Source organism: Nuphar pumila, chromosome 15 (genome assembly GCF_984573655.1).
Source record: "Nuphar pumila chromosome 15, dmNupPumi1.hap1.1, whole genome shotgun sequence".
NCBI lineage: Eukaryota > Viridiplantae > Streptophyta > Magnoliopsida > Nymphaeales > Nymphaeaceae > Nuphar > Nuphar pumila.
In genome coordinates this window covers 15,534,083-15,548,905 of record NC_143263.1, presented here as the reverse complement: position 1 = coordinate 15,548,905, position 14,823 = coordinate 15,534,083, and the positions used below count along the sequence as shown (strand labels likewise).

Sequence of the window (14,823 nt, the reverse complement as noted above, 5' to 3'; positions counted from 1 at the left end):
AGGCACACCCAAAGTGTGCCATGTGATGGCACCTGATCCTGGCTCAATTTTGAGGCCCATACACAATTCAGTCACCCCCATCAGAGCATCCCCTAAAAAAAGAAGAGGAAAATAAGAAAGAAAAAGGAAAGGAAAAGGAAAATCATACGAAAGAGTAAACACTTCTACCTGCTCAAAGGTTCTCATTTCTCTATTTACTATCCTAAAAAAAAAGGTTCTCAATTTAGGTAACAGACATTTGATAGAATTGAAGAGTTACAGATACACATCTCAGAATTGGCGCCCAGTTTCCTTCCTTTCAATAGCACGAGGGAGTTCAAGAAAACAAAATAAAAAGAAAAAAAGATGGAAATAAAGAAAGTAAACAAAGACAGAACTAAGCAGCAAACTAACAACAATGCACCACACACACACACCAAAAACCTGAACAAGGATCAATAATTAGTGCCTGAAGAGAGCCAAAACATGGATTTATGTAAAAAGACAATGATAAATATGCATCTGGAAACTGGTTCCAGAGAGTCGTGTACAAGAGTATGACTTGAAAGAACAGAATAGTATGCATGCAATTACATGACTGACATCGATGGACTACAAGAAATAATGCAAGTGATACTGTTACAAAACTTTAGAGACATGCAGGAGCCATGGTAAAAGAAGGATTCCCATTTACCCAACTGATGACCAGCTGCACCTGAATCGCCCCTCCTTATCACATCAAGGAGCACTGTCCCGAGGTATTCCAAGAGTTGGAGAGTATGTCTGATGCCGAAGCGACTCGGTATTCCACAGGATGGCTGGACATGAAAAAAGAAGCCACATCTGTGTTCATTGTTTAAGTAAAGAGAAACCAACCTCTGTCACTTCCCAGAAGACCAGTCTACCAGCCTTTCACCCATTCTACAAGCTCATGTTGAAATGACCAAATTAGTAGTGGCAGGTTATTCAATGATAACCCGATTCACTGCAACCAAAACCGGACTCCAACTTTTGCCTGCAACTCCCAAACTCTGATGATGCTGACATAGAAGCCCTTCACTAAGGACCTCTGACACTGCTGCCAACCTTGATGAGAGCAAGGCAACCGACACATGCATGCATGAAATCCCCCAACCGCACACAACACAAACAAATGCATGGACTTGTTAGCATTACAAGCATAGCGATCACCATCAACCCGAAACAACCCGGCTCACAGTCATATGCACCCACTCAGCAGTCTCTTTGATCAATTGATCATCTGATGATAAGCATTCATCTACAAAATCCTTGCAAAACAATGACTGACGGAGCAAAGGAGCAGCATTTGCACTCAATGTGTCTGCCAAGTCGCCCAGAACACCAACTGCAGCCTTTGTCACCACATCATCCCTGTAAGACAAAGTGTAACAAATTACACGATGCATTTAACAATTTGTTCACTTGTATAAAAAAAAGATGGAAAACAACCATTGGAAAACTCGAACAACACTCACATGTCTTTTCCCTGATATATGTTATCCAAAAATTGAAGGATGTGAGGTGCATAGGAAATCAGCAGCTGGGTTTTCGGAGAGTTCTTGAAACCTTGAAATATCCCCGAATATGCTTCCAAGATCCCATTCCTTAATTGATTGTTGTACTCAATTGTTTCATCATCAGCACTTGCAGGTCGGAGTGACAGCTCTGCTGCACCCTGGAGCATGGGCATTGCATACACCAAATACTTGTCAAAATTTTCACCTATGGCCAATGCTATATCACCAAAACATGAGAAGATTGGAGGCTTCACAGAACGATGTAGCTGATTGCTTGACAAGTCCTTTAGAAGCTGAGTCATGATTCCATCACAATAAGGGAACACCTTCTCATCCAAAGCCCTACATATGTCACCAACCACACCAACCGTAACAGCGCACACTTGATATTCTTCGAAATTCTGAAGGCCCGTTTCCAGATATGGATAGAACTCTGGCATATACTTGTTAAAGTCAGCTCCTGTTGCGTACGCCAGGGCACCAATAGCAAGCATCGCCTCCTCATGAACTGTTGCATTTCTACATGCAAACACTCTGAGGAAAAGAGCCATCATCTGATCTGCATACTGCAACAGACCATACTTTGTAGATTCCGAAGCAATCAGCTTCTGGATGATCACCTGTAAGCACCCACAAAGAAGACCCTGCAATTCATTCTGTTTCTCTCTCTCCTCAGATGACAGTTTTTGCATCTCAAGGGTCTGTTGGAGTTCCATCAAGAAGACGGGAATAAGTTGAATGGAAATAGGAGCAGTCACCTCTGTTGAACACCTGACAATTTCATTTAGTGTTTCATAAGCGGATGTGCGTAACCGAGACTCTCCTGCATCTTCTCTGTGAGCAGTACTAAGAAGAGCCTCGACAATGTTTTGAAAGAAAGGTGTCAACAGAGAAGAGGCATCCATGTCTTCATAACCTTGGGCAAGAAAATAAAGGGCACCACATACTTTTTCAGCAACATTAGGGACATCTTTCATACCCTCGATCAGAACTGAGAGGATGTGAGGGAAGTTGGATTGTGTAATCACTGGGGCCTCCATGGTCGGGCCATGAAGGAATTCAAAGATTCTTCCCAGGGTCCAGGCAGTGGTGTCTTTCACGTGATTATTCTCATCCTTCATAGCATGAAGCATGAATTCAAGGGCAAGGTTGACAACAGGAGTGAGTTTGTCTGGAGATGGACCCTCCAGAATAGAGCCAAATGCATACGTGGCTGCTTCCCTTCGCCTCCATTCTGGTTTTGAGATGTTCTCTTCAACAAAAGGCATCACAAATGAGACAACGTCATCTCCAACTGTCCGTGCGACCAAGCCCAAGCATGTCCCCCCAGCCATTGAGAGATTCCAAGCCCCTTCATCCTGATCTTGGTCTTCTTCCTGCTTCAATAGTGTCTGCAACAACATAGGAACCAGGGCAGGAAGTGCCTGCTTAATAAAATAAAAGCAAGGAATATCAGATTCTCCACTAAATTCACCACCATATTCGTCCAATACATCAATCTCCTCATCACATATAGAACTCCAAAATTCAATCGCTTGAAGAGCTACAGGCTCTTCATCTTCCTTCACAGCTTTTGCAGTGATATTGAACACATCTTGTATGTAGGGTGCAAGCTTATTGTAATAGATGGAAGAGATGGAAACTAGACATTCAAATGCAGCCAGGCGAATCTTCACTTCTGGAGACAAAGTTGCCTCACAGACAACCCTCATAATGTAGTCCCTTTCCATATCATTCTCAAAATTCGTTCTGGCAAAGCTCAAAGCATTATAAAGGGCACGAGTGGCAGCAAGCCTGATCTCATTAGCCTCGGTAGAGTTCATGCCCTGAACAACAGCTGTAAGAATAGAATTCACTTCATCTTGCACAAGTATCTCAGGGGAAACTTCTTCACACAAGTACCCAAGGGTCTCCAAGGTGGCTTGTTTGACATGAATAAGCACCTGATCCGGTAGGCCTGAAATGTTCGAAGTAAGTGTCCTGACAAGCTCATGCCACTGGTTGTTCCTCAATTCGATGCCTGCAACCTTGGCAATGACCTGTGAGGCAGTAGATCGGGCATCAAACGCAGATGAACCAAGGGTCCTTAACAAGCAATCCTTGATTTGGGCCTTCACTGATGCATCCAGAGACAACCATCTTTGAACCAACTCAGTTTTCCGGTGCAGTTCTTTGGCATCTAACGAGTTCTTCAGAATTAAACCAGCAAGCTTACGGCTATCCACGGGCTTCTCATCATTGGATAATTCCCCAGATAGAGACAACAAAAAATCAGGAAAGTTCTGATCTTGAAATTGCTTGAGACTTTCCTCAGCATGTCTGCGCACATTACCATCCACAGACTGGGCGTTCAAAAGGACCTGAGTCACTTCCATTGCGGCTGTTTATCTGCAGGGAACACTTACACCACTCAAAACACGTATGCTGAAAGGAAAAACAAACGCGAAGGAATGACATAAATCTTGATTAAAGCAAAGAATATAGATACTCATCCGGGGCCACTAATTATACCCTTCTTGCTGAACTCAACAGTTACAGCAGGAATCATAGACACTAACAGGAAAAGCATAAATTAGAAAACAAGTCATTTGGCAACAAATAAATAAAAACAGGGATCTGCAACTAGCTGCAAAAAAGTCTAGAAAACGTGCATTTGATTTAGGATTTGGCACACAACAAATCAGCAATTAAGCGCTGGATTTAAAAGCACCCATGAAAGTCTATCAATCACCGGAACTCTTTTTTCCACAAAAAATAAAAATAAATCAAATGCATGCATACAATAAAACAGAAAAGAACACAGACAACACTCAATAGAAGAACATCGATGGAGAAGATCAGCGACAAAATACACATGATCGCAATAAGCAGCTAACTTTAAACCTCCAAAGGACAATTAGGTAACAAAAGCAGCAGATAAACCCCCAGATATCAACAATTAAACAAAAAAAATGCACCAGAAGAAACCCTATCAATAGCAGTGATCACAATCCACGTCCAACCCTCGTCAAAATCCCAATTCGCAATCGCTAAATTAAGGGAACGAAACCCAAACCCCGGCCCTCAATCCAACCAGAACCCCGCAAACCGAATAATCCGATACGCCTTCGGCCGATCTATCTGAATCTATCCATCAACGACGACGATGAACCGAAAAGAGAGCACACAAAACCCCCCGCCACGCCAGTTATCACCAAACCCTAGATCCAAAATCCTCGCTTAGTACTCATAGGAACCCTAATCCTCCAAACATTTCCCCTAAATCTCCGCTGCAAACCAATACCCAACCAAAAAAAAAAAAACAAGCCTCAATCACAAAATTATGTTACTTCCCCCCAGGAAACCTTACTTTTACAGAAGTACATGCAATCCACAATAGATCAAACTCTAACAAAGAAAATATTAAAAAAAAACTTTTTCTCGGCCGACAGACATCGGAAATAGAGACACACAGAAAGAGGCGTCAGATTCAGGCACCTCCGAACTGATCTCCCCGGCGGCCGACGGGAGATCCGGCGAGCCGAGACACAAGAGAATCCTGATCTGAGAAGGGAGAGGAAGGAGAAGAAGCGCCTGCAAAATGGAGGAGGAGAAGAGGGCGAGAGATAGGAAGAAGACGGTAGTTACAAAGCTGGATTATTTCTATAATTTTTATTTTTCTGTTTTATACATTATTATTATTATTATTATTATTTGATCATCATGCTAATATAACTAGCAACTACCGCGTTGGTAAAAGTGAAAAGAGAGCCCTTTCACTGAAGCCACTCTCAGACTCGGCATGATTAGAAGCTGTGTCACAAAGACACGTGGACACGTGATGTAGATTCGACTTTGAACATTTTTTTGGAAAATAAGAGACGAGGACACTTTTTTAATTAATAAAAAACTAATTTTTAATATTTTTAATATTAAAAAACTATTTTTTATTGAAATGAAATTAAAAATCATTAAAAATATTAAAATAATTATAAATATTCACCATAAGTGTCAATGTTAGTATCCGTGTCACCAAGTGTGTCTCTGTGACAGATTAGAAGCCACACACCGATATTTTCAAAATATCGCAATTTTATGGTGATATTTAAAAACAGCATCATATAAAAAAATTTGATATCTAAAAAGGAAACTTATTTGCTACAGTAAATTGTAAATATTTGTTTTTTTTTTCTCACATCTAACACTATTTAGTGAAAACTGGCTTTTAGATCACTGGAATCTGATCTGTATAAAAGTTTTTTTTTGACCATGCTAAAATCAACTATTATAAAAATAATAATTTTTTCTAACTCATAAAAAAAATTTTTCTTTGAAAAACATAATAAAAAAGTCAATTCCTACTAAATCATGCTGCTGAACGCATTTATGAGGTTAGATTGTGTAAAAACAACTCGCATCATGAGATTCCTACTCGATTGTAGGTAAATATAAATCCATTTAAAAATGACTATAACTTGTTAAAATATCTTTTTTATACAATGTTAACTGATAAAAGCATTATTTTCAGTGCTTTTGAACTATATTATGCATTTGTTATTCTATACAAAACAATATCATTTAGAATATAATTCTAGATATTAAGATAATTTTTTTCTCAGAATTTTTTTTGGATAAGACTTATAATGGAGTCAAACAACGTGAGGGTCGCCTTTGGAGGAGGTAGAAGGAGAAAGGGATTCAATCATCCCCAAAATCGCCCCTATTGTTATGCTTAGGGATGTAAATGGGTTGGAATCAGTTCGGATCTAGGCATTGCTGAATCGATTATACAATAATAGGATCCAAGGTTCAGAGCAAACTGAGATCAGTTAAGATTGAATCCAGATCTGACTAGCTTAAAATCCAACATTTACATGTATTTGAATTCATATTTTAGTAGTATTGGGAACAAAAGTGGATACCTATTCCAAATCAAATTATTAATCAGATCCGACTTTGGCAACTAAATCCGATTAAATAGATTTGGATTCGGTCAGATATCGAACCTGAATTCCAACCACTTACATCTATCCCTTAGGATCTCATTGTTGCAATTTGTTTTCATCAAATCTGACCCTGCAGATAGATCCAACACAATTGATTTGATAAAAGTTGACCCTTTGATAGTAAATGATAGATAATAATTAAATCCAATATCTTATGGTAATATATATGGTAATATATATATATATATATATATATATATATATATATATATATATATATATATATAGAGTAATGCATTCCTTGGGCCCCTTTTTTCGTTAGGTCTCGTTAGGATCTTTTAAAAATCATAGTTTTAAGTATTTTTTTGCACATCTAACACCGTAGATGTGATCCATAGGTTTTGTTCAGTGGAAACCGGCTTTTGGATCGCCATAATTTGACATGTATACTGGTTTTTTAGTGATCCAAAATCAATGGCTACGAAGGTATCAGATTTTTTTTGGCTCGTAAAAACATGTATTTTTATAAAAAAAACATGTTCCAAGAGTTGATTTTCACTAAATTGATCATGCTAAACACATCTAACACTTGAGATCTATCATAAAATCTTAAAACCTATATGGTAGAATGGGGCAGTACCAGAAATGGGGCCTAATATGTTCAACTCTCTCTCTCTCTCTCTCTCTCTCTCTCTCTCTCTCTCTCTCTCTCTATATATATATATATATATATATATATATATATATATATATATATAAAAGAAAGGGAGACCGTTCAACTAAAAGAAGCTCCAAAATCTACAACCTAACATCAGATGGATCCTCTTCTCTCATGCTTAAGCATCTCATCTATTGAACCTCATATATTTGTTCTTTATTATTTATTTAATAAGAAATATAAAGGGGGACGATTCAACTAAAGGAAGGTCCAAAATCTATGACCCAGCAACAGATGGATCGTCTTCTCCAATGCTTAAGTATCTCATCTATTGAACCTCATACACTACAAGAAAAACTCTAATTAGCAACGAAAATTTTTGACAAAAATTTTCTGGCGCAAATTTGTGACGAATTAGCTAAAGAAAACTATATGTCGCTAACATTCGAATTATTTACGGAATTAGAGACGAAAAAAATTCATCGGTAATCCATCCTGAATTAGCAATAGATTCACAACGGAACAATTTTGTCTCAAACTCCGTCGCAACATCGCGATGGCTCAACAACAAATTTTTTTTTTTCGCTACTCCATCACACATTTGTGATGGCGTTTGCGACAGAACATTACCGTTGCTAATCTGTTGCTAAATTTCTCATAAATCCCTAATGCGAACCCCTTTTCCCTTTCTGTTTCATCAGTCACCTGCCCGCTACCCGTCGGCATCCTGTCGCCCGCCTGCTCGTCCACCGTCTGTCGACCTCCCATCGCCCGCCCGTCGTTCGATGACCTCCCGTCGCCCGCCCGCCGCCCATCGACCTCCTCTCTCTTTCCCCTCCCGTTCTCTCTCTTGTTGCTCCCCTTCTGTGTTTTTCGGCAAGCCCCTTCCAGGTACACCTTCCATCTCCTGGGTCTTCTTCCTCCCTAAGACTGGCAGACTCCCCAATGACCCCCCTTTCGCCGTGTTCGGCAGCCCCTTCATCCCCTTCCTTTTTCTTTTTCAGCAGACCCTGTCACCCGTGTTCCTCTTATAGAGGGTTGGCAAGGGCAAGACCCTGTCGTCGACTGGCTCGAGCGGGCAGACAGGGGCCATGCCTCTGCCACCCCCTCTCTTTCCAGTAGGCGGCAAGGCTGCCGCCTGCGTTGCCTCTTCTGTTAGGTAGAGGGATCCCAGGGGAGCGTCTGCTCGTGCCTCGGTCGGTAGGGTGGCTGGGGCCCCTGCCTGCCTCTTGTTTAGGCAAGTTGGAAGGGGTTGAGCCCCTGCCACCGCCCTTTTTCTCGGTAGGTTGGCACTGGTCGAGCCCTGTGGCTGTCTCCCTCTCTTTTTTCTCTTTTGGTGGGCAGGGGTCGAGCCCTGACACCTCCTTGGGTTTTTCTGGTGAGTCGGCAGGACGCAGCCAAGCAATATCGCCTCCCAATTTGCCTGGGTAGATCGGTAGGGGTCAAGTTCTGCCAACTTTGATCGTTTTTTTTTTTTTTGGCAGGTTGGCCGGGGTAAGGCCCTTGCCGCCTGTAGTTTTGGGGCTCATTTTCGACCAGAGGTGTCACCCTCATTGTCATCAGGTAATAAACTCCATTTTAACATAGTGTCGCTTGCAGATTTCTGCATGAATCACGTTTGTACCCCACCACCCGTGGTAAGTAAGTGATAAAAGCAATGCAAATCGGGTAAATACCTGTGGTGAGTAAGTGATGCATGTGCATCAGAGGTTATTTAATTTCTTGGATGCAACACTTTTCTGTTCACACACTCACTTAGTTGTGGATATCTAGGACTGCTTTGATGGAGTTTGGAGATCATGCTGAGCATGATTTTAATGTATAAAAATAGAAGTGTTTTATTTTTAGAGTTTGAATTTCATGTTAGTCATGGTAGTAGTTAGTGAGATATTGGAGTGTGTTTGTTGCAGATACATGTTTGACATTGTTTTGATATGAATAATTTGAATGTATTGCAATGTTTGATGTGATTGTATTCATACTTGCATGAAGTTACTTTCAATTTGATTATAACTTTTATATGAAATTGTATCATGAAAACATGCTTCAAATGAATGTATTGTGTTATGAATGAGTTTGCATATGAAAATAAATGATAAGTTATCAATGCTTTAAACATGCTTCAAATGAATGATTTTGCACATAAAAATATTAAGTTATCAATGCATGCATCATAGTTCTTTTGATTGTATGACATTATATATATATATATATATGTGTGTGTGTGTGTATGTGTGTGTGATATATATTAAATCATTACATCTACCACGAATGCATGATAAATTTGATATTTTCTTCATCATAACATTCTGATGATTCTCTTTTAACTGGTTAGGATAATATTCGTAACATCATACGACAAAATGACTGCAAACTGTGAATGGATGTATCGTTGGATAGTTGACAATGAGGTATCGCTTGAATATATGGATGGTTTTGGCAGTTTTATTAAATTTGCAACGACAAGTGTCAGTATAATGGATCCCACAGGTCGGATTAGGTGTCTCTGTAAGATTTGTAAGAACAATCGATTTGTAGAACCTTATGACGTTAGACATCACCTATATAGGAAGGGTTTTGTGAGTGATTATCAGAATTGGATGTTTCATGGTGAAGAATTTAGAAATAATTTTGATGCATGGGTGGATGTGGTGCACGATAATCCATATATGGATTTGATATTTGATGTCGCAGGACTAGAATTGGGTTCTTCTATGGGTTATAGTGATGTAACAACTAGGGTAGAAGAAGAAGCATCAAACAATGCAGCTAGTAGATTTTATGATTTACTTAGAGATGCTGATGAGCTACTTTGGAATGGTTGGGAGAGTCACACTATCTTGTCTGCAGTTCTTCAACTACTGAATTTGAAGTCTGGGTTTAATTTGAGTCAATCATGTTTTAACCATTTGTGCTCTATTGTGAAGAGTATGTTGCCCAAAGATGAGAAATTGCTACAATATTTCTATCGTGCGAAGGTTATGGTCAACGCTCTAGGTATGTGGGTATCAAAAGATAGATGCTTATCCAAATCATTACATGTTGTATTTCAAAGATTAGGAAAATAGCAGATTATGCCCATCATGTGGGCATCCTCGGTTCAAGCCAAAGACAAGAGACAATGGTAACACGAGGTCAAAAGAAGTGTCATACAAGTCACTCTGCTACTTTCCTCTCACATTTAGATTGCAACGATTGTATATGTCTTTGAGGACAGCTAAACACATGAGATGACATGCAAATAAAGTTTGACATGCCGCGCATGGTATGCATGTCATATCTCCATTGGTCGATGGAACATTCATACAGGAATGTGATCCAAATGATATACCAAGTGGATGAGCGGCCAATGAAGAAAAAGATGAAGAAGCGGAGGAGGAGGAAGAAGAGGAATATGAAAGTCAAACAAGTGATGAAAAAGAATTCTCGAGCTAGTGAAATAAATCTTATAATACATATCTCTATTTGATGTGAATGATTTGAATGTATTGCAATGACTTGAATGTATTGTAATGTTTGAATGTATTGCATGAAGTTATTTTCGATTTGATTTGAACATCGTATGTTTTAATGTATTGCAATAATTGATGTGAATGATTTAAATTATTTGAATGTATTGAAATGTATTGCAATGGTTTGAATGATTTGAAGGTAGTGCAATGTTTGAATATATTGCATGACATTTTTTAATCTTTGATTATGTATCTTCAATACGTATATAGTTATGATTTGAATGTATTGTAACGTGTTTGAATGATTTGAATGTATTGCAATATTTGATGTGAATGATTTAAATTATTTGAATGTATTGAAATGTATTGCAATGGTTTGAATGATTTGAAGGTTGCACAGGTGGGCGGGGCATGAATTTCAAAACCGCTCAACGAAGGTTGCACAAAACCGAGGGAAGATGCCCGATGCCCAATCTACACACAGGTGAATCTAGGACTTTTGGGAGCCACCTGAAAAAAATGGTAACTCATCAATATATATATATATATATATATATATATATATATATATATATATATATATATATATATATTGTCAATTTTATAAGTATTATTGCATACCTGTTAAATAATTTTGTTATCATTTAACTTCGCAGAAAGCATAAAAATGAGGCATTGTGTCATACAAGAATGTGTTTGTTGAAACACATAAACGTAAGACTACAGGAGAGTTCGTATCAAAGAAGGCGAGAACGACAACGGTATATATTTATTGTATTAATAAACATTATAATATACAAGCTATCATAAATATTATAATTATTAATTATTAATTCATACTGTAATCATTACTTTGTAGGAGTCATATGAGCAACAGACGGTAGAGTGATATGAAGATGACTCCACTCAGCATCCACCTTTTGATCCTGCAGCATGGATGACTGCAACAGGTGAACCCAAAAAGGGTCGTGTGTTCAGGTTTGGGAGTAATATGAACACCTCACCAGTCGTTGCCTCCTTTAGTCACGACTCACAGAGTTCTCCCGCCAGCATCAACTCCAAGCATCTGATTGACCCGCCTAATTCTTGGGATGGTGTCCACCAGCTTGTTAAAGACATAATGCGTGACTATTTACATAAAGCAATTTTCGACATTGTTCGTAATGAGTTGCGCAACTTTTTTCAGGATAGGGAAACTTCGTTTGCATGTGCCTCTCTGGTATGAAAGTTTCATGTGATTTGTTTCATGTCGTTAGATTTCAAGCTAGTATATGCAGGATTAGAACACATATTTGCATGATTGAATCATTATAAAAAATTTATGTTAGACTTAGAACACATCTGAATTCTGTTAATATCCATCACTTTATTGCTAGCTAGATAATGCATAATTCACTCATTTTACTTTGATTGCCTTAACTTAGGTGCATTGCATATAATTTATTTCATTATATTTTGTTTATCACTTCTAACCTTTCTTTTCTCTTATAAAATGCTAGAGATAATCAGCATAGAGGAGCTGGAGGGGCAGATCGAGACAATGAAGAAGATGACTCACAAAATCTTGACGATGATTAGATTCATGTGTTGAATTTGTTGTACCTTTTTGTTGTTTCAAAAGAAAATCTTTATAAATGTTCACTTGCAAATAATTAGAACTTGGCGAGGACTATAGTGGATCGATAAATTATTTTAGTTGCTTTTTATATGTATTTTTTATGTGTACTTTATTTTTTATACACAGGAAATCTAAATTGTACATGAAATATAAATTGTATCACGAGAATTTTTTCTCAATATTTATGTTTTAAACAAATTTTTTAATTTTTTTTTATTGTTTGCGTTGGATTAGGGAAGGATATTATCCGTTGCTATTTACTATCGATGTCCAATTTAGCGATGGATTAGGGACGAATATTAATCTGTTGCAAAAGTGAATCGGCCAATGTTTTTGCGACGGATTTTAATTCGTCGCCAAACCAAATCTTTGCATATTAACGACGGCCTTGCGACGAATCATCGCATTCGCTAATTAATCGTAAATTAGTGATGGAACTTGCGACAAATGGTTTTCGTCGCTAATTAATGACTAAAATTTTGCGATGGAAGTTATCTGCGGCTAAGTCGATGTTAATCCATCGCTAAACTGTTTAGCGATGGATTAGCAACGGATTGAGGTCGTCGCTGATCCACAGATTTCTTGTAGTGATATATTTGTTCTTTATCATTTATTTATTAAGAAATACACTTTACATGAAGACTTTATGACATATAGGCATGTTTTTCAAAACGTGAAAAATGGTTGGTTCTCAATGCATTTAAAACTTACTATACAAAGTATTGTGGGTCATTGATTGTTAGCGCTTTCAAAATAGTGTTTAAATGTCAAAATTTTATAATCCAAAACATGTCATTCACTAAATTAAGGATAAAAATCTAATAAGCCTTATCAACGAAAAACTTGATAGATAATGAAAGAACACCATCCATTATCATTAGTTATAGATTTTGGACTTTCCTTTGATTGGATGGTTTCCTTTCCTTATGTGTGTGTGGTAATACTGGATTCATTAAAAACGTTGAATAACGAACTCTTCACATGTAAAACATGCAATAGGATTGAAATTTGTTATGAATTTGAACGAGATCCAAACTAAAATACCAATCTGATATGAATACTAAACTGGCAAATCCAAGTCCGTGTAAAGATGGCAGTATAACAATTCAAAGCCGAAAAATACACATCAGATTTGGGTCAGACATCCAATTATATCCAATCTGTTTGCAACCTATCTAATGGTCTATGTACGTAGCGAATCAGAAACGTGGAAAAAGCATTTGAGCATAGAAAATTATATGACCCTTTCTTGAAGGAGAGCTACATTATATTTCATATTGAAAAACTAAAAGAAAAAAATAAAGAAAATAAAAAAAAAGAGTTGGATTGCGTGATTTATTAGAGGCGGGTGATCCAAGGAAGGCTGATTGTAGATATCCACACAGTCTACTATATCTCCATCTTTACCCTATTGATGAGCTCGACGTTGTTGGTATCGGTATAAGCCCTTTATCGTGTGGCCAACGATTCAGGTGAATTGGCCCGATACCGATACTCAAGTGAATCGTTTTGAATCTGCCAAAAAATAATTAAAAATACTACATGTCAATCAGAACATGACATGTGTTAAAGCCATTAAAATAATATTGAAATAATAATTTTGAGTGTTTTTTATATTTATTAAAATTAGCCAATTCAAGAGAGAAGCGCATTTATTTTCTGCCACGTCGATACTAACAACATTGAACCCAAAAAATAAATTTAAAAGGGTAAATTATAAAATTTACTGAAAATGAATATATTGTACAACTAATTTGATGCATTTTCTTAAAAACCTTATAATTTTCAATATTCTTTCCATATCCAAAATAGAAAAATAACCAGCTTTGAAATGTCTTTTTTTACCCTTCGCATGTGTGAAACTCACAAAGTTCTCACAAAATATCATTTTGTTCGTCGGGTGCCGCAAACTCTCACTTAAAATGAGGTTTACACATTTTTTTATTCTGATTTTCTCAAATTTGCATAAAATATATGCAAACTTGTGGAAGTATGCATAAAATATATAAGGACTTGATGAAGATCATATATATTTTATGTGGACTTGAAGAAATCCACCTATATTTTATGCGGACTTGAAGAAGTATGCTTATATTTTGTGTAGACTTCCTTATCTTCTCCTACATTCGTTGTTTGTATGTTTAGGAGAGATAATTTATCTTTTAGATGATATTTCTTTCCAACTGTTCCTTAGATTAAAGTGACATTCGTCGCAGTAAAAAGCTAATGTTTTGATTTGTCTTTTTTTCTGTTTTTTTAAATTTTTTGTGCAGGTGGCCAGAAAATAATATAGAATTGACGAAAAATGTGCAATCCTAGATGGTGTAGAGCATCTTTCTATTCTAGTTTTGAAACTCATAAACAAGAACCCTAGAGGGTTTTCGGTTCTGACTCAAAATATGAAAGTTATAAGCTTGTGTCTCAAATTTTCAACTATTATAAAAATATAAGTTTTTGACATTTGATCAGAGAGATACAAATATTCTTACAAATTGTTCTGCAAAAAATAACCATATATTTGGAAGAAAGTTCACATATATAGAAAAAAGTTCACATATGTGTGAAGGTAAAAAAGGTCTTTTTAAATCCAAATATTTATGATTTTGGACATGCAAAGAATATAGTAAATTGTAGGGTTTTGAAAAAAATATGC

The 14,823-nt window shown here is 37.3% G+C and overlaps 1 protein-coding gene across 1 annotated transcript; it reads right to left on the bottom strand.

The window, feature by feature from the left end:
* Positions 1-470: 470 nt before the first annotated feature.
* Positions 471-5,135, bottom strand: LOC149814612 (importin subunit beta-1-like). Its single transcript, XM_089989674.1, has 3 exons — positions 4,995-5,135; positions 1,476-3,905; positions 471-1,371 (listed from the first exon to the last, which is right to left on the bottom strand). Exons 2-3 carry the CDS (start codon positions 3,890-3,892, stop codon positions 1,173-1,175), a joined length of 2,616 nt encoding a protein of 871 aa, XP_089845800.1. The 5' UTR covers positions 3,893-3,905; positions 4,995-5,135; the 3' UTR covers positions 471-1,172.
* Positions 5,136-14,823: the final 9,688 nt, after the last annotated feature.

Bases quoted from the DNA above. Each gene is read 5' to 3' on its own strand.
- LOC149814612 (XM_089989674.1), bottom strand. From the start codon at position 3,892: ATGGAAGTGACTCAGGTCCTTTTGAACGCCCAGTCTGTGGATGGTAAT. The intron at 1,372-1,475 runs GTGAGTGTTGTT...TTTGTCTTACAG, and splicing joins ATATATCAGGGAAAAGACAT to GGATGATGTGGTGACAAAGG.